Source organism: Ursus maritimus, unplaced genomic scaffold, assembly GCF_017311325.1.
Source record: "Ursus maritimus isolate PB19 unplaced genomic scaffold, ASM1731132v1 scaffold_6, whole genome shotgun sequence".
Classification (NCBI taxonomy): domain Eukaryota; kingdom Metazoa; phylum Chordata; class Mammalia; order Carnivora; family Ursidae; genus Ursus; species Ursus maritimus.
This window is the reverse complement of record NW_024426774.1, coordinates 56,748,886-56,772,885: the sequence shown is the minus strand read 5'-3', so window position 1 is coordinate 56,772,885 and position 24,000 is coordinate 56,748,886. Positions and strand designations below refer to the sequence as shown.

Here is a 24,000-nt window from a genome sequence, read left to right as displayed (position 1 = left end):
CATATATTCCTGTAGTTCCAGCTCTGTAGTCATAGTTTGACTTCACTTCCTAACATGAATTTCACTTCCCAACTACGTCCTAACATCTTCACTTAGATGTCCAGCCAGCCTCTCAAACCCAATCTGTCTTACTCCTGACTTCTTCTCCCTCCCTTCCTATAGCTCCTCTTAGTTCATCTTTATTTTTGGTGCCACAGTTTTACTAGTTGCCCAACTTTAAAACTTCTGAATCAGCTTCTTTCTTCCCTCCACATCTAATCAGTTATCAAGAATTGGTATAGGTACCAATTCTACCTCTAACATATTCTTACACCGTCTCTTTTATTCCAGTTACCACCATCCTACTTCTGGACCTACAGCTTCCTTAGACTAACATGAGAGCCTCCTACCTAGTCTCTTTCCAGTTTCTCTGTGCCAGCCTATCTTAAACACTGTTGTCATATTCATCTTTCTCAACTAACACCTCTCTTTGGTCATTCTCCAGACACACACACACACACACACACACACACACACACACACACAAAACCAAACCTTTAAGTGGTCCTTGCTTTCTTTATCATCAATCACCATATTGGATAGGGCTTCTACAGTCTTATTTGCCCAGCTTTATTTTTCTTGCCTTGTCTTTCTCTTATTATTTTTGCCTTATGCTCAGGAAAACTGGACTATGTACTTTTCTCCATTGTACTTTCTTGCCTCTGTGTCTGTGTATTGTTCCCACCTCCTAGTTTCTCCTACAGTGACTGACAACTTCTGAGTACCATCTCTATGCATTCTAAATCCTGCTCGTTCTTCAGGCTCAACTCAAAAACCATGTTTGGTTTTGCCATGTTTGGTTCATACCTTCTGTTTGTCCCTCAGACAGAAGTGTTCTTTTTTTTTTTTTAAGATTTTTTTATTTATTTGACAGAGAGCACAAGAAGGGAGAGCAGCAGGAAGAGGGAGAGGTAGAAGCAGGCTCCCCACTGAGCAAGGAACCTGCTGTGGGACTCGATCCTAGGACCCTGGGATCATGACCTGAGCCGAAGGCAGATGCTTAACCAACTGAGCCACCCAGGCGCCCCAGAAATGTTCTTTCTTCTGAATTCTTGGTGCAGTTTGATCAGACTTCCTTATTATGGCCATTTTATCCTTCCCTCTATATTATAAACGTTTGAGAGTATAAATTACAAGTTTTCATGCTTGAAATTTCTATAGCAAGTACCAAGGACAAGGTATGTCCTAAGGACCAGAGATACAGAGATAAATTAGATGTAGCTCCTTCCTTCAAGTAGCTTAGTTCTATTGATAAAGAGGCATTTGTACAGAGTTATAATGTAACTTGATAAATACTATTTTTAAAAGTAATAGCACACACACACACACACACACACACAGAGTAAGGAAAGCTTTATGCCACCAGAGGGGAGGAGGGAAGAATAGTCAGGGGAAATTTAGTGGATTTAAACTGAATCTTGAAGAATGAGTTAGGAGTTAAATAAAATGAGAGAATATTCCAGGAAGTGGAAATGACATATTCAAATTTCTGGGCGTGGAACTACACTATACAAGCAATTCTGTATAAAATAGATGTGAGCTTTTATGGAGGTTGGGAAAGGTTAAGGGAAGATAACTCTGCAAAGATGTGTTGGGACCACATTATTTCAAGTTTTGTTTTGCTATAGTGATGCCTTATTTTATATATTTTCCAGTTTACAAAGCACTTTTACATTATTACAATTCATTATAATCCTTTCTTAGTAAGCAGAAATTTTAGTTACTTAGTTCTTTGTAGTTTTTCATTATTTTAAATATAAAAAACCATCTCAGATTTTCTTTTTTTTTTTAAGATTTTATTTATTTGGGAGAGAGAGTGCGTGTGCCCGAGTGCAGGAGAGGGGCATTGGGAGAGGGAGAAGCAGACTCCCTGCTGAGCAGGGAACCTGACATGGGGCTTGATCCCAGGACCTGAGATTATGATCTGACCTGAAGGCATATGCTTAACTGACTGAGCCACCCAGGGACCCCTTATTTTTTCTTCTTAGTGTGCATTTAGGGAAAGAGGGGGTAGGAATGGGGGTAGTACATCAGTTACCCAATTCTGATTTAAAAACTACCAACAACTATAACTTGTATAACTGATATACTATCTCCATTCCACCCCAGCCCCCTCAAAATACTATTTCTTATATTTGATCAATATGCTGTAGCAGCATTTAATGCTATTGAAGATAACTGTTAGCCATTGTTCTATACCTTCATTAGAAAATAGCAAGTTAAGTTCTATTTTAAAAAAATAAGGTATTAATTGAAATTCTGTTTTTAGTATTATGACTTTTTTCTGTAAATCTGATTATTTTATTAATAATAATCCCCACTGTTTTCTCAGTAATTTATATTGCCAACCAATCCTTAAAGGCTAGTTTGAATTTTTAGCAGACATTTTAATACAATAATTTGTAAATATTTTATAAAAATCTGATTCTAGAATGTCTTTTTAAAATGATGTGACATCCAACTGATATAGAGCATCCTATTTATAATGTGGGCCAAGCACCATGCTGTAAACCAGTTACTATCATGATGATCAGATTGAAAATGAAATTGCATTTCTGTCAATTACTGAGTTGGCAACTGTTCAATATATCTTAGCAGCAAGATGAAGAGCGACGTCGGCAGCTGAGAGAGAGAGCTCGTCAGCTAATAGCAGAAGCTCGATCTGGAGTGAAGATGTCAGAACTTCCCAGCTATGGTGAAATGGCTGCAGAAAAGTTGAAAGAAAGGTCAAAGGCATCTGGAGGTGAGTTAAAGAATCTTGTATCATATTCTACAGACAACCCAGAAATCTGCAGTGGACCTTTGGGACATTTTATTCTTACTTCAAAATGTTGCATCAAGTACATAGTTTCTAACCTATTGATATGTTGCAAAAAAACTATAGGAAGCTTAGCAAATCAGAAGATAACTGTTGCTGTTTTCCAAATCAACTTTTTGGTTTAATTTTTACTTTCTTAGAATATGATTTAGGAAAAAGCTCATACAGACTTTGGTTTATGATTCCCCAGGATGCCTCATTAATTGTAGTAGGAGTGAGTAAAAGACAAGTCCTCAATGTCTAGGTCACGAGGCTTGTTAGTGGTGAGGTTTGGCATGAAAGATCTATGCTTGGAACTGGATCTTTAGAAAGTAGCTTTAACACTGTTCTGGCCTCATGTGTAAGGATTTGGGGTAAGCCCCATATCCATTTCTTCTTAGTCTGCTTATTCTAAGAAGATCTTCTTCAGTATCTGCAGAAATTATTCTCAGCTTGATGTTAGTACAGGACTACAGATACAATTAAGGAGAGTTGATTTTGCCTCTTAATGCTCAATTAGGGCATCTTTAACTTGGAACTTTTTACATTTTTGTTTAAGGGGAGTATACTCAAGAGGCCTGGGTTTTTGTTTTGTTCTGTTTTTTAATTTCAAAGGTGTATAACCTATTTATGAACCAAACATGCCATGTACTTGTCCTGAGTTAATCTTAGAATGCTAAGATCACTCTGAAGAGTAGGCAAGTGTGGACTCGAATAAAAACTTAGAGAACTGAAACAGAGGTAAGCTATTTCTAGGTCGGTGATAAGTTTCTTCAAAGGAAACTGAAACTTACTGCTGTTTTTCCTAATTGATTCCTTATATTAAAAGCTCACTGTTTTAGAGAATTCCAGTTAATGCCTATAGCATATAACTTTCCATCCCATAAATTTGAAAGCTGCTTTCCTAAACAGCTGTGTATCTGTCCCTCTGGTCTTCTCAGAATGTTTATCTTCTTAAATCCTTCATCTTACTTTTCAACTCCTCTCATTCAGAATTTTTATTGCAATTTCTACACTCTCTACTACAGTTTTATAGTAACATCAGTAACTATTCATAGCTACATTTATATAATGCTATGATAATTTGCTTTCATTTACTATTAAAAACAAGATGTTTCTTTGGCATCATAAAAACTCCAGGTATTCTAAGTAAGTCATAAAAATCTTTGCCTCCTTCTATCTCAGAATATAGAAAAAAACTCATATTCTTGACCCTCCATATAAAGTGTTCTAAAGCTACTAATGCTCCCTTCCTGTGGCATCATAAACTCATAAGAGAAACTCATAAACTCATCATAATAATAGGATAGAGAGGCATCCAGTGTCTCTTTTAATATTTTTCTCAGTGGTGAGCAAACAATAATGCTATTTTAAATAAGCTGTAAACTCTGGGAAGGCTAAGAATTACAAGTTTTAATTAATTATTATTCATGATTACTATTTTTAGATAGTTTGGCTAATGTTAAAATGACGTTTCAGGGTTCAGGCAGATGTCACTGGATGACAACAAAGGCTTTATCATAGACCATGAGGGGAGCTCACTCAAGTCTTCTCCAGTACTGATGCTGACTGGTCTTTCACTGCTAACTCTCTAGTCCATGTGGTCCCTCCTGATAGGTTCTTCTTCTCATGAGCTCTTTCAACTGTCTCTTCCTTTATACCTTCTCATTTTTTCTTTCTCCTCCTAGTCTAAGGTGTCACTTGATCTACTCTTTGGAAGACTCAAGCACACTGATCTTCATCTTTTCTTTCTTATATCTATTTTTATATCTTTTTTATCTATTTTATTTTTATGGATAAACCTTATGCCCCCATCAATCAGGTATTTGCCTTCTAATAATCAAAGCCAAGCTTTTCTTCATCTATGAAAAGTCATAGATAGAAAGTGTCATCTGTATAATTGGTCTTATCACTATAATCCGACCCCAGCTGAGACTAAGCCAGGACTAGATTAGGTAGAGAGACTTCATCAGTATGACAACCCAAAGAATGGGTATCTTCCCTACTTGGTAACCAGGGAACATGAAGACCTGATTCTGGCATCATTTATTAGTCAACAAAGTAAATAAAAACAAATGAGGATTGGGTTTGCAGAGCTAGCAAAGACGTATAGACTAGAACAGGGAAAACCAGGTGAAATGAAGATGGGATGGGGTTCAATAGATAACTTATGAAAACCTGAAGAATCTAGACTCTGTTCCCTAAGAAGATCAATGTGACCAGGGTCCATTTCTCTTATGAGACACACTATATTTTGGATATTGAAAGCAGCCACATATCAGATGGTAGGCTCTTAATCAGAGCTAAGGTTGACCTACAACAAGTGGAGTAGGCCTATTCCCTGACCTCAGTAAAGGTATGTGGATCAGGCTATGTGTGCTCTGGCCTCAAGGTCTAAGCTGAAGCTGTTGAGGTTGGGAATAGGGGAAAAGACCTTTAAGACAAGTGAGAGGGTAAAATTCCTGCCTGACATTCAACCATTATACGCATTTATCTAATGAGCCATGATAGCCACTGTGCTAGGCCAGGATTTAGCAAACTTCCTGAAAGGGCTGAAGTAGATATTTTAGGCTTTGAAGGCCATATGGTCTCTATCTAAACTACTCACTACTGGCCTTGTAGCCTGAAAGTAGCCTTGAACATTATGTAAGTGAATGGGCCTGCTGGTTATTTATCCTAAAACTGTGGTGAGCTAGATTTTCCCACCATGCTACAGTCTGCTGACCCTTACACAGCAAATGAGAAATTCACTTGGGTTCACAAGAGTCTAATTCCTAAGGGAAAATCACCTTACGAGATTGATAAGTCAGGGGGAAAAATTAACCAATTAGTATTTACTCTTCTATTGTCTAGTGGGAATCATCCGGTCTGAATAAGGAATAGTGTGAAAGGAGGAAAGAGAAATAAGTAGGGCCAGCCTAGATAGAGGACAAGGATAGGAAGATTTTGGAAGCAGTGGTCCAGAGGGACAAAGGAGGGGGTAGTCAAGAGCTGAAATAATAACAAGGAAGCGCAGCTTGGGGAATGTGTCCAGCATGAGCATTACTCAGACTCATTGCCTGAACCTACTTGAAAAGCTTGCTTTTTTCTGTTCTCAAGCAGCAACCTGTCTCAGTGAGCAAAGGAAACAGTAAATTTGAGGTCAGGTGTGTTCAGCTTCATGGTGTCCACAGAAAATACACACAAGGTATTTTAGGTCCTGTAATAGCTGTATTCATGCAACCCACTTGCATCCTATTGCAACCAGAAATTGCCTAATTCTTGTGAAATAAAAGAATATCTGTCCAAGGAGCTACAGGCTAGCTTTTCCTCATCCTCTTTTTGACATAATTTTAGGGCTTATGAGAGAATCAGGTGATATTGCAATGTACATCATGTTTTTTCAATTTCTGCCTCATTTGGTAGTTATAGACCTATAATAACCTCATTTTAAAATCCTGGTTCTATTTAGCAAACTTGTGGGTTCATTTTATTGTATTGATCTTTACTTGGCAAGGTACAGGTGTTTCAGGATAAAGTTTGGTATTTTCATTTTTAGTTGTATGATGTTGTGGTTTGAGAATATGGCCTGAATTTCTGCTTTGGGAATTAATAAGCTTTTATTTTGACCAAATAAATGTTAAATTTTGTTAATGGTCCATGGGTACTTGGAAAAGAGGTATTATCCTGTTTTAAGATATTATATCGTATGTTTACTACATATTATATATGGTATATTAAATATGATATGTATTTTATTTATTATATATATTTATTCTTATCACTTATCACTTTGGTTTGAGTTAGGTTAGGGTCATTTAACTTTTCAATGGACATTGTTGCCACGCCGACTTAGATAAAGTAGTGTACTTTGTTTTTACATTTCAAGTGTATAAAGGAAATGTTTTTTTAATTTCATCCATGAGAATGTTTTTGTGCCTGTGTTGTCTCTTTCAGTTATGGCAAATAGACTTATCTAAATTTGTTGAACCAAAATGAAATCTTACAGGCCTTCAGTAATTTTCATTTTCAGCTTCTATTAATAATTATATTTGTATTGTGTTTTCTGTCTTATGTTTGATTTCTATAGAATAACTTTAAAAGTCATTAATTTTAGGGGCGCCTGGGTGGCTCAGTCAGTTAGGCGTCTGCCTTCAGCTCGGGTCATGATCTCAGGTTCCCGTGTCGGGCTCTCTGGTCAGCAGGGAGTCTGCTTCTTTCTCTCCCTTTGTGCTCGCTCTCTCTCATTCTCACCCTCTCTCAAGTAAATAAATAAAAAATAAATAAAATTATTAATTTTATAGGGACCTTCAATGTGAATTAAAAATTCATAATACAAGTGAGAAAAATTTTTCTGAATATATTTTCTGAATTTTTTTCTGAATATATTTTTATGATCACTTCAGTTTCTTTTTGTAAAAGTGCTTTTTTTATTGTCACCAGATACCCCTTTTTTTTCATTCAGCTTTCTTAAAAATGAAGAGTGTTGTAAGACCGGTCTTATTGCTGTGCTGTTAATCATACCACTGGGATTCCCATTTTGCTTATAGTGCTGCTCAGTGTCAGCTGAAATGCACTCTCATTCCAGTGCATATCCAATTTTCTTTTACCTGTTCTTGCAAATATGTGCCATATTCGTAAACCAATTTCTGTTGGGTCTCTAGTTTACTTTCTGCCATGCTCACCTACTGAGTTTTCAGTTGTCAGCCATAAAGATAGATTAGATAGATAAATAGATGTCATAAACATAATATGTGACATCTCACTCAGAGACACATGCACTTTAGTTCTGCTAGAATGCATTTACACTATTTCCACAGGTGTTAAGAAATGTGTAACATTAACTGTTGAAAAGAATTCAAGGGTTTGTCCTAAAAACTGAAGTCAGTGAATGGAAAGAAAGTAGAAATCCATTCTTATGAAGACTTGAGCTGTATAGGAGATCAATTTTTACTCTTGCTCTCCCCAATAGTAATCCTTTTATCTAAGGTTAGCAATACATACATAAACACTGAGTTAACCCACTCAGCATTGCTGGTGAGTAGGCGTGTAAATAGAGTTCATTTCGCTGGAAATAAACTGAATGGCACCCATTTAACATCACACAGGAACCCAGCACTGTATACGTGAAAAATGAAAGGAAGTACAATTTTCTACATATCCGCGGAACCTGGAAGTACCCATATCTGACCACATTTCCAGATTTAGGTGTTTCTTTTCATAACAATGCCATCCTTCTAGTCACTCAGACAAGAGGGTCAGTTTTCACGTCTGCTTCACCCTTCTCCTCCTCACTATCCCTCCCCAACCACCCAGTGTCTAGCCAGTAGGTTTTCAAATCACATCATACCCACTCCCAACTCTTATATACTAGGTTAGGCTCTCTGTACGGCTTGCCTGGAGGTTATCACAGTCTCTAACCTTGATTTCCTGCCTCCAGCCTTTCAGTTCTCCAGTCTGACATCTAGGTCAGCAGTCTCACTCACATGAAGGATGATGTCACATGCATTGTACACTCCCGTGGGCAATCCCTAGACCACTTTTTCTTTCACATAAGAAGGCATATCAGAATGGAAGCAAGAGTGATATTTTAGGATTAATATTGAAGCCACTGTAATTTATAAAAGTCATAAACTTCAATGCATATATTACTAATTATTTTGTACATATTTCACAACTCATTACAATAAGACATTTAGATAGAAAATTGCTTATATAGACTACTCCTAAAGAACACAGTGCTGATCATGTTAGAGCACCAATATCTCTCCATTCCTATCAAGTAGAATTTAAACTTCCAGTTCTGCCCTTCAGGGCTCTCCGCAGTTTTGCCTCTCAAGACTTTACCTCCCATTATTTCCTTTTATGTATGCTTTGAAGGTTAATGCTTCCAAAGAACGATTCCTGGTACTATTGGCAAAGGGTAGTCTTTTCATCTTTTGCATTTGCTCTGTAACTTACTTTTACTTTTACCCCCAAACGCTTATCTGTCCTACATAGTTTTGTAGTTACTTGAATATATACCTTTAAGGTGGAATAAGTGTCTTATACAATTTGCTATCTCCTCAACATCTAGCAATGTTTTATAAATTGTAGGTACAGTATGCAGAATGAATGTTGAATTTTATGCTTTCCCTCTAGGTTAATTATGGTCAGTAATAATCAATAGAGGCTGGTTGACAGCAACAAAGTACGGCACTCTAGAAACTTACAGTAAACTGTCTCTGGCAGAGTAATACAAGGAAGTGTTCTAAACACTTTTTTAGCACTCAGGAAATCCTTGTTCATTCATTTAGGTTGACTGCAAAATTATTTAGAGAATTTTTTAGGATAATGACGATACCAATATTTATGAAATTAGTTGTGTTAAGCACAGCTGATTAGAAAATATCTCTCAGGGGTGCCTGGGTGGCTTAGTTGGTGAAGTGTCTGCCTTCTGTTCAGGTCATGATCTCAGGGTCCTGGGATCGAGCCCCATATCAGGGAGCCTGCTTCTCCCTCTCCCTGCCACTCCCCCGGCTTGTGCTCTCTCTCTCTTTCTGTCAAATAAATAAATCAAATCTGAAAGAAAAGAAAAGAAAAGAAAGAAAGAAAGAAAGAAAGAGAGAGAGAGAAAGAAAGAAAGAAAGAAGGAAGGAAGAAGAAAAGAAAGAAGGAAGGAAGGAAGAAAAGAAAATATCTCTCAACTGATTATACTTAAATAATATAGCCAAGTATAATGCCTTAACAATTTGAAGGCATTTAGCAATGTTTTTTCCCAGGGTCATTTCTCAATCTTATTTTTCTTTGTTGTGTTCTTCTAAATGGCTTACGTAGTACATGTAACATCTTCAATAAATGTAAACTATTATCATTAATATTAATGATCATAGTAAGTATTTACTTGGGGAGGCCCCAAATCAAACATGAAGGTATGCAGGGAAAAGTACAAGTATTGAAGGATTAAGCCAAAACTGAAATTTTGGAATTTTTCAATTGTGATTATGTTGGAATACATCATTATTAATAAAAGTTGCCCAATAAAATGTTAATTGTAAAGTAGTAAGGGTATTCTTTGGCTTTCATGGCTAGACAGGTATTTCCCTAAAAGGTACACTGCCTGTCAATAACAGAATTTAAAGCTAAACCTCTAACATGCAAATCCAGTTATTGGTATGCTTTTTCAAATGCATAAAATTCAAAACTACTTAACCAATTTTATCACTTCGGTTTAGAAAGGAAAAAAGTATAAAATAGAAAACTTTAATGTAAAAAAAACCTCCACTAATTAATTGTGACCTAAAACGTTTTACTAAGTGTATAAAAAAATAGTGTGCAGGGCGCCTGAGTGGCTCAGTCGTTAAGCGTCTGCCTTCAGCTCCGGGCATGATCCCAGGGTCCTGGGATCGAGCCGGGCATCGGGCTCCCTGCTTCGCTGGGAGCCTGCTTCTTCCTCTCCCACTCCCCCTGCTTGTGTTCCCTCTCTAGCTGGCTGTCTCTCTCTGTCAAATAAATAAATAAAATCTTAAAAAAAAAAATAATGTAAGACTTCCTCATTTCCGTTTATTTAGTTTTGAATAGTAACGGTTTTTCCCAGGTTTCAGTCTTCCAAGATGTACTGTTCTAATTGTTTCTGAACTTTCTTTTGCATAAGGTACAGTCTATTCCAGTCTGATCTTGTCTCTTAATTTATTCGTAATGCTTTTATGATAATATTCATCAATAGTAGAAAAGCATTCAAGTCTTCATGCAAATGATTTAAATATAGCTACAAGTTTATGAAGAATGATTTGTTTCTTTATACATTTATATCTAATAAATGCTAAAAATGTGAAATTTAGAAATATTATTTAATGACTTTATTACCAAATCAACTTTATTTTTGTATGCTGTTATTGGAGATTACTTACACATTACAACTTAAGATATAGGTACTTGATGAGCTCGGTGACTTAGAGACCATGTGTGGCAAATTGTCAAAACCTTTGTATCTGCTTTGATGTTTCAATTCATCTTTGACATGTGAATGGAAAATATAAATGTTAATCCAGTAGTGAAAAGTGACTTAAAAACTGATTTCTTGCTGATCTGTGTCAGACCATATTTGAATAACTGTCATTAAAGTACTGGGTTTTCTACTTCAGTGTTTTGGATAAATGATATAAAATAGAAATAATATACTAACATTATTGCTACATGTTCCTACAGATGAAAATGATAATATTGAGATAGATACTAACGAGGAGATTCCTGAAGGCTTTGTTGTAGGAGGTGGAGATGAACTTACTAACTTAGAAAGTGACCTTGATACTCCCGGTAATTTCAAATTATATTTTGCATCCTGCTGCATGGCAAGCTTTATCATTATATTTTTATTATTATCTCATCAATAATAATAATAGGTTCTTTTTGTAGTTTTATTACATCTGATGCCCTCACAAATCATTTAGCTAAATCCACCTTCCATCAATTTTATGTTATTTTGTTTTAGATTTAATGTTAAAATTAGCAATAAAATTAGAATAATAAATTGTACTTTGCATACTGAAGTTTATTTTTGTATTTTATAGTATATGAGATAATTTATAAGCATTCAAAAATTGGTTTCCCATCTCGGCCTAAATATTTTACTGTGTTGTTGCAAAGTATAGATGTAGTACCTGTGGAATACTTCAAATGCTTGAACATCAACCATGGATCAAATCTTCTGACTTGATTTAGAGCTGATAGTCTTAGTTGTAATATTATTTTGCAAATTTTGTGCTTACTTTAAATAATACTAATAAATTAATTTATGCTACTCAATAACTAATTACAATAAGACACTTTGAAAACTGCTTATATAGACGGCTATTAAATTAATCTTGTATCTTATGTCAGTATTATACCAATAATCATTAAGCTAATCTTTAAAATATAAAGGTACTTACTCATGGTTTAATAGATGAGTGTTCTAGATGTATTGCCTTTATAAGTCAGCATCAGATAGCAATCCAAAGCTTTGTGTACCTGAGAGATTCCATAAATGCTTTTTGAATTAAATTCTTATAGCAAGAAAAAGTGGCGATCTCTCTAGACTTAAAGGTGAGGAAACAAAGTCCCTAATATTATCTTTTTCTGTAAAAAGCTAAAGGGAGTGAGAACAGGTATTCTTCTTCCCAACCCTGGCATGCCTCTTCAGTGCTAATCTGCTTTGTTTCTTCTTCCTCTGTTTGAAATCATGCTGTTATTTCTCCAGGAAACAATCAGCATCTTCCTGACTATAAGGAGCACCCAAGAAAACCCATGCCCTTTCTCAGGAGCTCCTTCATGGTCTAGTGTTAAACTAGAAGTCAGCATATTTATAATTGTATGAATCCAGGAGAATGCTGATATTTAAGGAAAACTTTTAAATGTTTAACCCAAAATTGGGGCTACCTTTTACTTCTTTTTATTTAAAATATACCTAAGTTTGATTTCTTTTGTTTTTTTTTGAGTAAGTTTTTTGTTGTTGCTTATCCACCGCCTCACCACAACCACCACGAAGGCTTTATCAGAAACCAATAACATCCCTTTCCTGATGAAGGCATCCATAGGTACAGAATGAAGGCCCTAAGATTCAATTTATGGAAGTATAAAATCATTGTCAATAAGTGATACATATTCTGATTTTGCAGTAGATTACGAAGACAGAAAAAATTAGCTACTTCTTAGGTAAGGTGAAGGGAGTTTTAAAAATGGAAGAGACACTCCCAATATTTGCATTCACATTAAAAAAAAAAAAACTGTTAGGGCTAACAGACTTGACTCTTGTCCTTTTTTAAAAACTTCCCTACTTCATGTATGCTAAACAAGAAATCACATCTCAGTCTTCCTATTTTTGGAGTTAACTAATATATTGTTTACAAGTCTCAAGCATGCCAGTAAGTTTTGGCGTGTGCATAGGACAGACTTTGCAATCCAGACTATAGTTTATTTCATGGCAATAAGAAATAGGAGTGCAAACTGGAATCTGGAAGCACGTAGCATGTATTATGATTTTTAGCCTTTCTTTATTTTCCCCAAAATTCTTTTTTAATATGTATATAAAAGTCATAATGTTTTAATAATAAATTGTTTAATCTTTATCTTGATTTGACCATAGTTCATCAGATATTGTTTAAAAGAGAAGCCTGGCAATATAAACTGACCAATTTGCATGAAAGTAATGATAATGGCATTTATTAAGAGTCTTATAATTAGAAAACTTATTAATCTTTATGAAAAATATCATTCACCAAATGGTTGGCATGTCTTTTACAACCATTTTATTAAAGAGTTGCTTGAGTGAATTTGTTTAAATGGAATTATTTGTTTCCATTTGTTTCTGAATTATTTTATTATTAAAGATGAACACACTTGCTAAAAATAATTTGAAAATTATTTATTTTAAAAGTTATAGCTATATTTTATTTATTTTAATTTCTATCCATATTTAATACATTCCAAAATGTGATTGCTGTATTTCTGCCTTCTAATTCTAGGGTATTTTTTAAACATATGCCCTGTTTCAATGCTGGGTATATATGTACATGCTTAAACATTGGATTCTAGCAATGTATACATGACTGAGATCATGTTAAGAATTTGTTTTAATATGGTATTATGTGTATAAATTTAATATACTAGAAGAATTGAAACTGAAATAATATAACTTAAGAGTAAAATGTATTGCTTCTTTTAAATATCTACTTTGTAGATAGCTTATTATTTTGTTTATAATCTATGCAGTTACTTATGTACATGTATACATCTAATACAGGCTTAGGTTTTCAGGTAAGCATAGCCACTATTAACTAGATAGTGTAACTGAATAGTCTTAAGTTATATTGACTATATTTTTTAAGTGGACTGATTTGGGGGAAAATATACATATATATATACACACACACACACACACACACACACACACACACACACAAAGAATATGCTAAGAGACTATATCTTAATTGTTCCCACCACAAAAAAGAAATGATAATTTCATGATGTGATAGAGATGATAATTAATGTTACAGTGATAATTATATTGCATTATATAAATGTATCAAATCAGCGTACACATTAAACTTACACAAAGTTATGTATCAATTGTATCTCAATAAAAAAAAATATAGGGGTGTCTGGGTGGCTCAGTCAGTTAAGCGTCTGACTTTTGATTTTGGCTCAGGTCATGACCTCAGGTTGTGAGCCCCGTGTCAGGCTCTATGCTCAGTGGGAGTCTGCTTGAGAGTCTCTCTCCCTCTCTCTCTGCCCCTCCCCCCCAACATGCACACATGTGTGCTCCTTCTCTCTCTAAAAAATAAAAAATAAATTTTTTAAAAAGTGTTCTCAAAAAAAAAAAGGAATATAGTTAACATACCTAAAGACTACTCGTTTATACTATAGTTATATAGTATGTATTATAGTTTATATATATTTGAAGAGTTCTGCATTTGTCAGGTCTGATATGTTATTTCACAAGCCTAATTAATGTCTTTCTTTAAAATATAGTAATATTTTTATGATGTCCCCTAAATTGATAGCCTGCACATCTTAATGCATCTCAGTCATTCACAGCATTTATGTATTTAACAGAACAAAACACTAAGTTGGTGGACTTAAAGCTGAAGAAGCTCCTAGAAGCTCAGCCACAGGTGGCAAATTCACTCTCCAGTGCTGCACAGAAAGCTATAACTGAGAGCTCTGAGCAAGACATTAAGGTAAACTTTACTTGTTTAAAATATTTGACTCCGTATCTGTGTATTCTAGCTTCCACTGGCATTTTATAATCCTAAAATGAATCTTACAAATTCTTCATGTTAAAATTAAGATACAAACTTTTTATTGAATAGCTAATCGATTAAGTAGCAATATGGTAATCAGTATTCATACACTGTTTTCCAGAGAAACTACTACTTTGCTAGTAGAAACTATTCTTGACTTCTATATGTATTCATATTTTACTAGGAAGAATATTGCTAAGAGAATTCCAGCATTTTTTCCCATCATACTCAACCTTTGACCTGTTTAGGTGAACTAGAATTAATGTTAATACCTGAAGATGCTATGTGATTGTACATAGAGACACTTGCATATGTTTTGTGCCAATATGAATCTTAACTTGTGTAAGATTTTAGCCAAAATGCCACATGAGATTATTTTGATTTATACTATTTATATTATGCCCATGAAGCCTTCCATCCCCCTTTTCCTCACATGGCATCATTAATATTTCTGTAGCTTTAGGGCACTTCTAGCCTGTATAACTTTTCACCCACCTGCGGACGATGGGGACTGCCCTGCTGACTGAAAGGATTTCCTTCCTCTGTCACAGAGATGCTTTGAAGTCCCAAAACAATGACTTTCATTGCTTTTCCCTTATACTGTTGGTTTCTATAAATTGGTGATGAAAGTGTGTGGCAGCACCAGAGAACTTTTGGTCTCTATCTTTGAACAAAAGGAAGCCTGGATCAGGTCTGATTTTTTGCGTTCAATTTAGCTTTCTGCAGTGGATTTAATGCAGAATGACGCTGGCCTAAGAATAATACAATGGATTGAAAAGGCTAACTGAATTAGTGGGTTTAGAGGAATACATTTGTAAAGTGGCAGAAGTCCCTAGTCATAAAAACGTTTCTTAAGATGGGATTTGCTGGCTAATCGCACTGATATTTTAGCATGTTGCCAGGCCTCAAAAAATTTAGCCATGTTTGTTTATTTTGGTAAAGACTTGAGTTTTAAACTGTTGGGTAATTATTATAATGATAACAGTAAGAATACACACTTTTCTTAAACAAACAAATAAATAAATGAAAGCCAAAATTGTTTCTAGCTTAGCTACATAGCTAGTATACTATAAGTATGATCCCAATAATAAAGATATTATATAACTTCAAAAATAAAACAGAGGTATTTTATTCTTAACGTTTAATTGTCTAAATAGATGAAATTGGTTTTGCTTTCTAAAAAAAGCTCTTATGTGGTAATTTTTAAAGTTATTTCAACAAAAGGTGTGCTTTAAACAGCTTGTCCTCATGTGAATCTTTTTAGTTAAGATTTTTTAAATGGTGCTTATAAAGAACATATAGAGTCCATCTGTTCTCTTGAAGCTTTCAGCATTGATTTGGGGTTTTATTTTTTTTAATAAAATGCAGTTTACACGTTTATAAATGAGGCATTCTGTGTTTGTGGAAAAGGATAAACTGTTACCTTCCCTTGAGGATTCTGTATCCCAGGCCTCCTTGAGGCTAGAGAATAGGCCATTGGAGGACTCCCTCATTACTGATTGTCTCAATGCAGAGGAAGGGCAAAGTCTTGGTAGCTTTTGATAACCAGTTTCAGCATTCAGCAGGCTTAGCTATTAGTCATGCATCTTAGCCTTTCCCTATTTACTTTCAAAACACTTAATAAAAATAATAAAAGATTAGGTATAAAATGAAATATTTGTTTGGTACACAGCACCTCGGTATCTGCAGCTTCCACACACCGCAGTAGTTCAGTCTTCTGGGATATTTCTTGTTGATAGAACCATTTGAATTTGTTACCAGTATTAACATAGGAAGCTCTGGAAAAGATAATTGTAGTTTCCTTAGCTGTAAAGGGCTTACTTACAAATCTGGCTTTGGAAAGTTATAGCTGATGAAATGCAGTTCAGTGGGGTAGTATTATAATCCTACCTTTTAGCCTTCATCCTGCATTAGTGGTTTATCTCAATGGGCATAAAATTAGAAACTAGTTCTTCTTGTCATACAAGTCTTTGGGACCGTACAAACGGATGGGGCAGAATAGTGGGGGAATAAACAGAAACAACACGGCTTTTAAATGATAGATATCATTGGGAGAAGACCCAGGGGTTACAGTGTCTAATGAATCAAAGTTGTCAAGAGTGATCCTCTGTCTAAACCATGTCTCCCAAAGTTTTGGTTACAGGCAAGAGAACTTGTAGTTAAGCTATTTAGAGCTCTTTAAAATCCTTTTTCTTTCAAAAAGTTTCTGATTTGGCATTATCTTAAATCAGTAGAAGTTGTTTTACTAATACGTAATTTCGTGTTTATACAATCAAGACTGTCTTACTATGTTTTACTTTTAGAATGGCACAGAAGATCTCCGGACTGAGCGATTACAAAAAGCAACAGAACGATTTAGAAATCCTGTTGTGTTCAGCAAGGATTCTACAGTCAGAAAAACTCAACTTCAGTCTTTCAGTCAATATGTTGAGAATAGACCAGGTGGGAACACTTTTAAAAATGTTTTTCCCATCTTATGATTTAATAGTATTTAGCTTTATATATATATATATATAAATATATATATATAAGCTGATAATGTAAATCCACATTTCAATACACAAATATCAAGCTTTATAATAATTTTACATGTCTTTCCCCCCCTTTTTTTAAGAGATGAAAAGGCAGAGATCAATACAGGAAGATACAAAGAAAGGAAATGAGGAGAAGGCAGCGATAACTGAAACTCAGAGGAAGCCATCAGAAGATGAAGTGCTTAATGTATATTAATTTTTTGTGTGGTTTCATGATTGCTGATAATTCCAAACTGTATGTGGAAATAGTGCCTTTATTTGTTAAAATGAGATGTTAGGTTTTTTAAGATGTCAATCTCCAGTGCATTCAAAGCAGAGTGAGAGGGGTGCACTGTTGAATTAGTCTGCAGTGTGGTGATAATTGTCAGATAAAAAAAATGAATTTTTCAGAGTTCCACAGCCCCAGCTTCCTTGAGACATTTCCATCAGGGCACTTCCCATAAAGAGATTCCAGTATTGATCTACCAGGAGGATTTTAATTATTACAATAGCAGATACCGCAGAGCTGCAGTTAGAGGGAAAAGTCACATGAGACCTGCTAGAATTTCTCAGCCAACCCATTTTGTTGGCTTGGGTTAATGGGTGTTCAACCTTTCCATTATCCAGATCAGCCGTGAATTACTAGCTGAATGATGTTTGCATTAATATAATATATATGGTAATTTCTTCACTTAATTAACGGGGAGGTTCAGCTCAGTAGGGGTATGGGCTGATCATGTGTAAAATTGATTTGTGAGGGAAATATTTGATAGACCGCAGGGAGAAAGCTGCTTTTGATGGACAGCTGCGGGACAGAAGCAGGAAGAACAAGTTTTAACTTGAATTTTTGTCTGGAAGCATAGCTCTCTGTAGCAGTGCTACTTTTTTATTATCTATAGTTTGTGTAAATATTTTCATTGTTTTTACTGGTAAAATAGTCTTTTGGGATTTTTAAATCCTTGTAAGTGCACTCAGAATTACAAATAACAAATTTGGGTCCTAAAAACTTCTCATTTTTAAGTTGTACTGAGACAGGTTTTAGTACACAGAACAGCTCACTGATCTATCATGATGGAATATTTGGTATAATTTGTAAGTTGCAGAATACTTGGGTATACTATACACACATACTAAAGAAATCTGGTTATAAACTTTTTTACTGTTTTTGCCTGAGCCAGTCAGTAAAAACAATGAAGTTTATGTGTTGCTTATCATTTTTGCTTTCTTATATCTTTCTTACTCACGTTGTCTTTGCAGACTACTATGTTTGTTTTGTCCCTTAGGATGGGAATGAGAAAAGTCCTTTTTGAAAATGTTCTGCTGCATGGCAGATAGGTACAAAAAGCATTCACCAGGTTATTCCAGATTTTAAAGTTACCATTAGCATATACTCTGTTATAATTTTTTGTTATATTTCATATTGAGATGGGAGAATATCCATTTTTATGAATCTTTTAAAAATACGGTAACTTATTTGATATGCTATCCTGAGCAACTCTCAGTTTTATGATCTTGTAAAATAAATTTCAGCTTTAAGTTTATCAACTACCATATTTAACAGTAAGCTGGTATAAATTGAATTCACATGTGAATTTACTAGTTCCAAAGATATATAAGTTGCACGTATGGTTAGATGTGTTTATTGATGATGAGAATTCCAAAATATGCTCATAATTCTTGATTTTGTTTCTTGTTTAAGGAGTACCAAAAGATAATTCCTCATGGCTTCTTAGAGATTAATATGTTTCTAGGTAGAGAAGGGATTCAATAGAAGAGATTGTTCACATTTGTTTCTCTGAATACATAATGTTATAAGTACTGATGTTAGTAGTGGTGGTGGTGAGAGTAATCACAAGCATTTCTTCAGTATTCCTCAGCTACTTAGGAAACTTAACTCTAGAAATGTCACAAGGTAAACAGGTATTCCAAAGGGAGCTATAATTAATCCATTTGTAACTATTCCATAAATAATAACCCTGCCCCCTAATGATTTAAATGTGTAATATGAAAGTAAAAATTAAGACTCTACCGGTACACTTTAATAGAACTGCTACTTCAAATAAAACTTCTAAAGATAATTTTTTAAACATTGATGATTGTAAAATGTAAAATTTCAAATTTAAATCCAAATTTGGTTAGATGGAAGATTAATCAAATCAGTGTATTAGTTGCATTAGATCCTATGTAGCAAGGTTTGAAACCACCTGTCAAGTTAGAATTCGCAGCTACAATAATTAGTGATACATCAAGAGAATGACATGTTCAAGTACAAGAGCCAGCTGGAGGGAAAACTGGAGATAATAGAAACTTCTCTTTTATCATTTTTAAAAAGTATTTTAAATAGTATATTTACTATAAAATCAAGAGATGTGTCTCTTTAATTTTGTATTTTTGTAAGAACAAATCTGTTTTTTTTTTCAGCATAGATACTTTAAGAATCATTTCCTTAGTAAAGCTCCATTTTTTTTATATTGCACATTTGAATGAAAGGTGTCATTGGTATTTGTTTTGACAGTCACCAAGGGGAAAATTATCTTCTATCCTTGTCCATGCTTAAAGAACCCTGACTTTAAGGGGAATTTTTTTTTTTTCTCAGTGCTAACTTTTTAAATATGGCAAATCTGGTTGTTGAATTATAATATGAAACAGCTGAGATTTTCTCTATTTACAAAAGTTTTGCTATACATAACATATATGAAAATTTTTTGAATCACAGGGAGTTGCTTTTTCATACTATGGGTGATACTAACAGTGCGTTTGGTTCTCTAGGTAAGTGCTTTACTAAGTGTTTGTAGAAAGGAAAAATGCAACTTACAAGTGATTTTTTTTTCCTTCCTGTTTGTTCTCGTTAACAGAAAGGGTTCAAAGACACCAGTCAGTATGTTGTAGGAGAATTGGCAGCACTAGAGAATGAGCAAAAGCAAATTGACACCCGTGCCGCGCTGGTGGAGAAGCGCCTTCGCTATCTCATGGACACAGGTACGGTGCCCAATTACACTGTAAACAGTTTTGGCAAATTGAGCGTTCACAAACTCTTATAGAGTTTTGGAAGTGTGAATCTTTGAAGCCTGAATGTTCAGCAGAACTGCCTTGAAAATAAAAAGGCTGCGATTTGCAGCCACCTCTCTGGGCCCTGGTGATAAGAGTGCCTTCATGGGAAGTGATAACTCGCCCTGATACCGTGTGAGCCAGCACTATTGAACAGTGTGCTCATCCATGCAGAGTTGGAATACACATCTGTGCCTCATTGATATGCCACTGCTTAAAAAAAAAAGTAAGATCTTCACTGTTCTACTGATTCATTGGGGAAAAAAAAAGATTTGGCCAGCTAAAGCCATGTACTGCATGAAACAGAGCACTATGCATAGGGGACGGCTCCATGGACTAGATCACTGAAATTTGAGAATACTATCTGGTTACTGATGCTCCACAGTTGTTTTTTTTTTTTTTTTTTCTCCAAGAGAACAGGTTTTTAAAAATCTGTAATAGTTTGTGTCACAGTTGCATTTGAAAGGATTAAGGTGTATAGGAAGGTTTATAAAAATGGGTTAGAACAGCAAGTTAGCTCCTAACCAGAAGGTAGATTGGCATTTAATGCTGATTGCCAATAGTGATCGTGTAGCTCTAAGTGCACAGTGAGCTATTGGAAAAAAGCAGTGTCTGTGCACGTGTATAATTTAAAGGAATATATGTATTTGTTTAAAATGCTGCTCCTACTAAAGGGGTAAAAATGAGAAATGTATCCAAATTATTCATACCAAATTAAAAGTAAATTATATTAAGAAAAAAAAGTGAAAATATAAGAGTGGAAAATTCCTTCCTTTAATCTAATTAATTGCTTTAATTTTATTGGCCATGTTAAGGTTAGATTAGTAAAATAGTAAAGTAGATTAGTAAATTAGTAATAGTAGATTAGAATTCTTTCCTGAACTTTTTCTTCTGTATTTGCTAAAAATATATTTACAATTAAAGAACTCCTCCCAAAATAAGCATTTATATGGGACATTTGAAAATGCCTACATTAGTGAAATCAGAACATATTAGAATAGGAAGAAACCTTTGGCTTTATCTGTCCCAGTGGGTTTCAAACTGTGTTCTGTGGAGCCCTGAAGCTTCTTCAGAGGCACCTCGGGGCTGCCAGGACAATAAGAGCGCAGAAAGCAGAGAGGCGTCTGGATTTCCTACCTTACTTCAAACAGAGCAGCTCTGAGTTTATTTACTTGAAATAGCAGCTTCTTGGAAGAGTTCATTTAGAAAAAAAGGTTCTGCTTAAAATTTAAAACCAAAAAAATCCACCAACTTATTTTTTGAGAACTATTGCCTAACCTTCTCGTTGTACAGAGGAGACAGAGTTGCAGGGAAAGCTCAAGGTCACACAGATCATTAAGTGGCTGTCCTTGGACTAGGATTCAGGTCCCCAGAACCGTCTAATACAGGATTCTTCCCACGATACTAGATTACCTAGAACATGTTTATCATTGTCCTAACAACTTACGTGTACACTCAGTCTTACACATGTGTAGATTCAACAAGTATCCTGTAAACCAGTATATTGTTTCATATTTGTATTTTCCCTTTGTTTTCTAAGGGATTTTGAAAGTGTTAATTATGTTGGCTATATAGAAAAATGTAAGTACCAGGTAGTGTACCTTCCATATACATTTTTAAATTATTACCTTTAAATATTTTGAGGAGGCTAATTTCTTTTAAACATACTCTTTCAATACCCTTTCCTATTTGTGTTGGATAAATTAGATGTTACTATACAAGGAGCCTTGTGCCACTAGGAAAAAAGCTGGAAATTCGGTTTCCTTCCCTTTTTTCATACTTGGAGCCTGATTTTTTGAAGGTTCTAACCAAAACAAACTCAAGTTCTCCTTCCCATCCCACATATTACCGGTGCAGCTTTGATAGTGGCCCCATTCCTCCTATAGATAGATCATTTATATTCTGAAAGACAGTCATGGACTACAGATTGATTCTAGAATACCTTTGGGGCTTGATTTTCCTTACTGCATAAGACAGAATCTGATCTATACTGGGTTGGTTACTGCAGATTCAGACTAAAATTGACTTGGTTCCTCAACTTGGTAAGCTCCAGCAATTACCCTGGATTGTATTGAGCCTCCTCCAGACCAAATAATTATTTCTCAAGATTTGCCTAAAGCCTAGTTAGCATCTGAAGTAAGAGATAAGGTATTAGAAAGAGAAAGCATATATTCATCCTTTTCCTTTTGGGGATTCCAATGCTTCCAACTTTCCATTTATTATAGTAGTTAGTACTTTTTTCCCTCATGTATTCGAGTTTTCTATGCAGTTTCTGAATCTCAGTCTTAGCATTAAGCAGAGCAGATGGCATCCATATTCCTTCTATGGTGAAACTGAGGCTCAGGTAGGGAAATGACTCATTTAAGAAGGTCTAAGTAGTAATGGCTGAGTTAGGGCTTGAACTCAAGTTTTTGTGTTTTCTAGCTCTTAAGTCAGTCCTCTTTTCCCACCATATGTTCTTTACAGAACAAAAAAACATGCTTTATCTGCTGTTTCAATTTTTATATACTTCTAGATACTGACTATATACAAATTTCTTTATTGATTTGCAACTCACATATCACAAAATTAACCATTTTAAAGCATACAATTCAGTAGCATTCACTATATTCACAGTGTTACACAATCACCACCATTTCCAGAGGTTTTCATCACCCTAAACAGGAAGTCTATACTCATTAAGCAATAATTTCCCATTTTCTCCTCTTATAGTCCCCTGGAAATCCCTAATCTCCTTTCTGTCTCTAGGAATTTGCTTTATTCTAGATATTTCATGTACATGAAATCAAATAGTAGTTGTCCTTTTTTGTCTGGCTTCTTTCACTTTACATAATGTTCGCAAGGTTCACCCATATTGTAACATATGCCACTACTTCATTCCTTTTTATGGTTGAATAATATCCCATTGTATGTATATAACCACATTTTGTTTATTCGTTCATCCATTGGTGGACATTTGGGTTGTTTCTACCTTCTGGCTACTATGAACATTATGTACAAGCCTTTCTTTGAATCCTTATTTTCAGTTCTTTGGGGTATATACTTCAGATTGGAATTGCTGAGTCAATGTTAATTCTCTAACTTTTTGAGGAAATGTACTCAATTTCAAATGGGTTGCAAAGTTTATTTAGAAGTTGATTTTGCAGAATTGAGAATGCGTTTCCCAGAAGAAGCACTGTTTTTTGTTTGCTTGTTTTTAAGTAGACTCTATGCCCAAGTGGGGCTTGAACTCATGACCCTGAGATGGAGAGTTACATGCTGTACCAACAGAGTGAGCCAAGTGCCCCCAGAAGAAGCACTGTTATTAGCACCCACAGGCCAGACAAACCCACAAAAACCTATTAATTTAAAGTGTCACTAGAATAAAGCTAATAGTTGTCCTAGGCCTCAGTCCTCAGTTTCCAGAGCTTGAGCATCTCTAGGTTTTAAGTATCAATCCCTTTAGCACTGAAACTCTTGCGTCTTGATGGGGAGGAAGGTGGAGCCTAGATAGTGGCCTAGACACTGGGCATTTTTCTTGGCATGTCAAGAGAAGACTCTAGTAGGAAAATAGCAAAGGAATATAATAGCTTCAGTGGATCCTGCAGCAAGATGATGCTATGCCAGGGATGAGAATGGCAGTGGCAGGGGAAGGGCTTGAGATCCCAACATCCATTTGGGGGAAGGGTGTCATTGGCAGAGACAGAGCAGCTGTGGGGTTCTTTCTGAAATTGAGTAATCCTAAACTAGTCTAATACTAAATAACGTGTGTGTGTGTGTGTGTGTGTGTGTGTGTGCGCGTGTGTTTTCTGCCATCCTGTGGGATCTGTAAAATCCTTATGCAAATAATGGAGAACGTTTTTCCGTCAGCTCTTTTTATTTTTTT

General features: G+C 35.2%; 1 protein-coding gene across 5 annotated transcripts in view; it reads left to right on the top strand.

Moving 5' to 3' along the window:
* EHBP1 (EH domain binding protein 1) overlaps positions 1-24,000 on the top strand; it is a 327,617-nt gene that overhangs the window by 265,475 nt on the left and 38,142 nt on the right. For 2 of the 5 annotated variants that reach the window (XM_040623431.1, XM_040623430.1), the window contains exons 15-20: positions 2,635-2,782; positions 11,003-11,110; positions 14,387-14,511; positions 16,878-17,016; positions 17,189-17,295; positions 19,943-20,066. In XM_040623431.1, coding sequence (XP_040479365.1) covers positions 2,635-2,782; positions 11,003-11,110; positions 14,387-14,511; positions 16,878-17,016; positions 17,189-17,295; positions 19,943-20,066 — 751 coding nt within the window. The remainder of the gene's footprint in view (positions 1-2,634; positions 2,783-11,002; positions 11,111-14,386; positions 14,512-16,877; positions 17,017-17,188; positions 17,296-19,942; positions 20,067-24,000) is intronic. The other 3 variants (XM_040623432.1, XM_040623434.1, XM_040623433.1) reach the window with 3 other exon arrangements.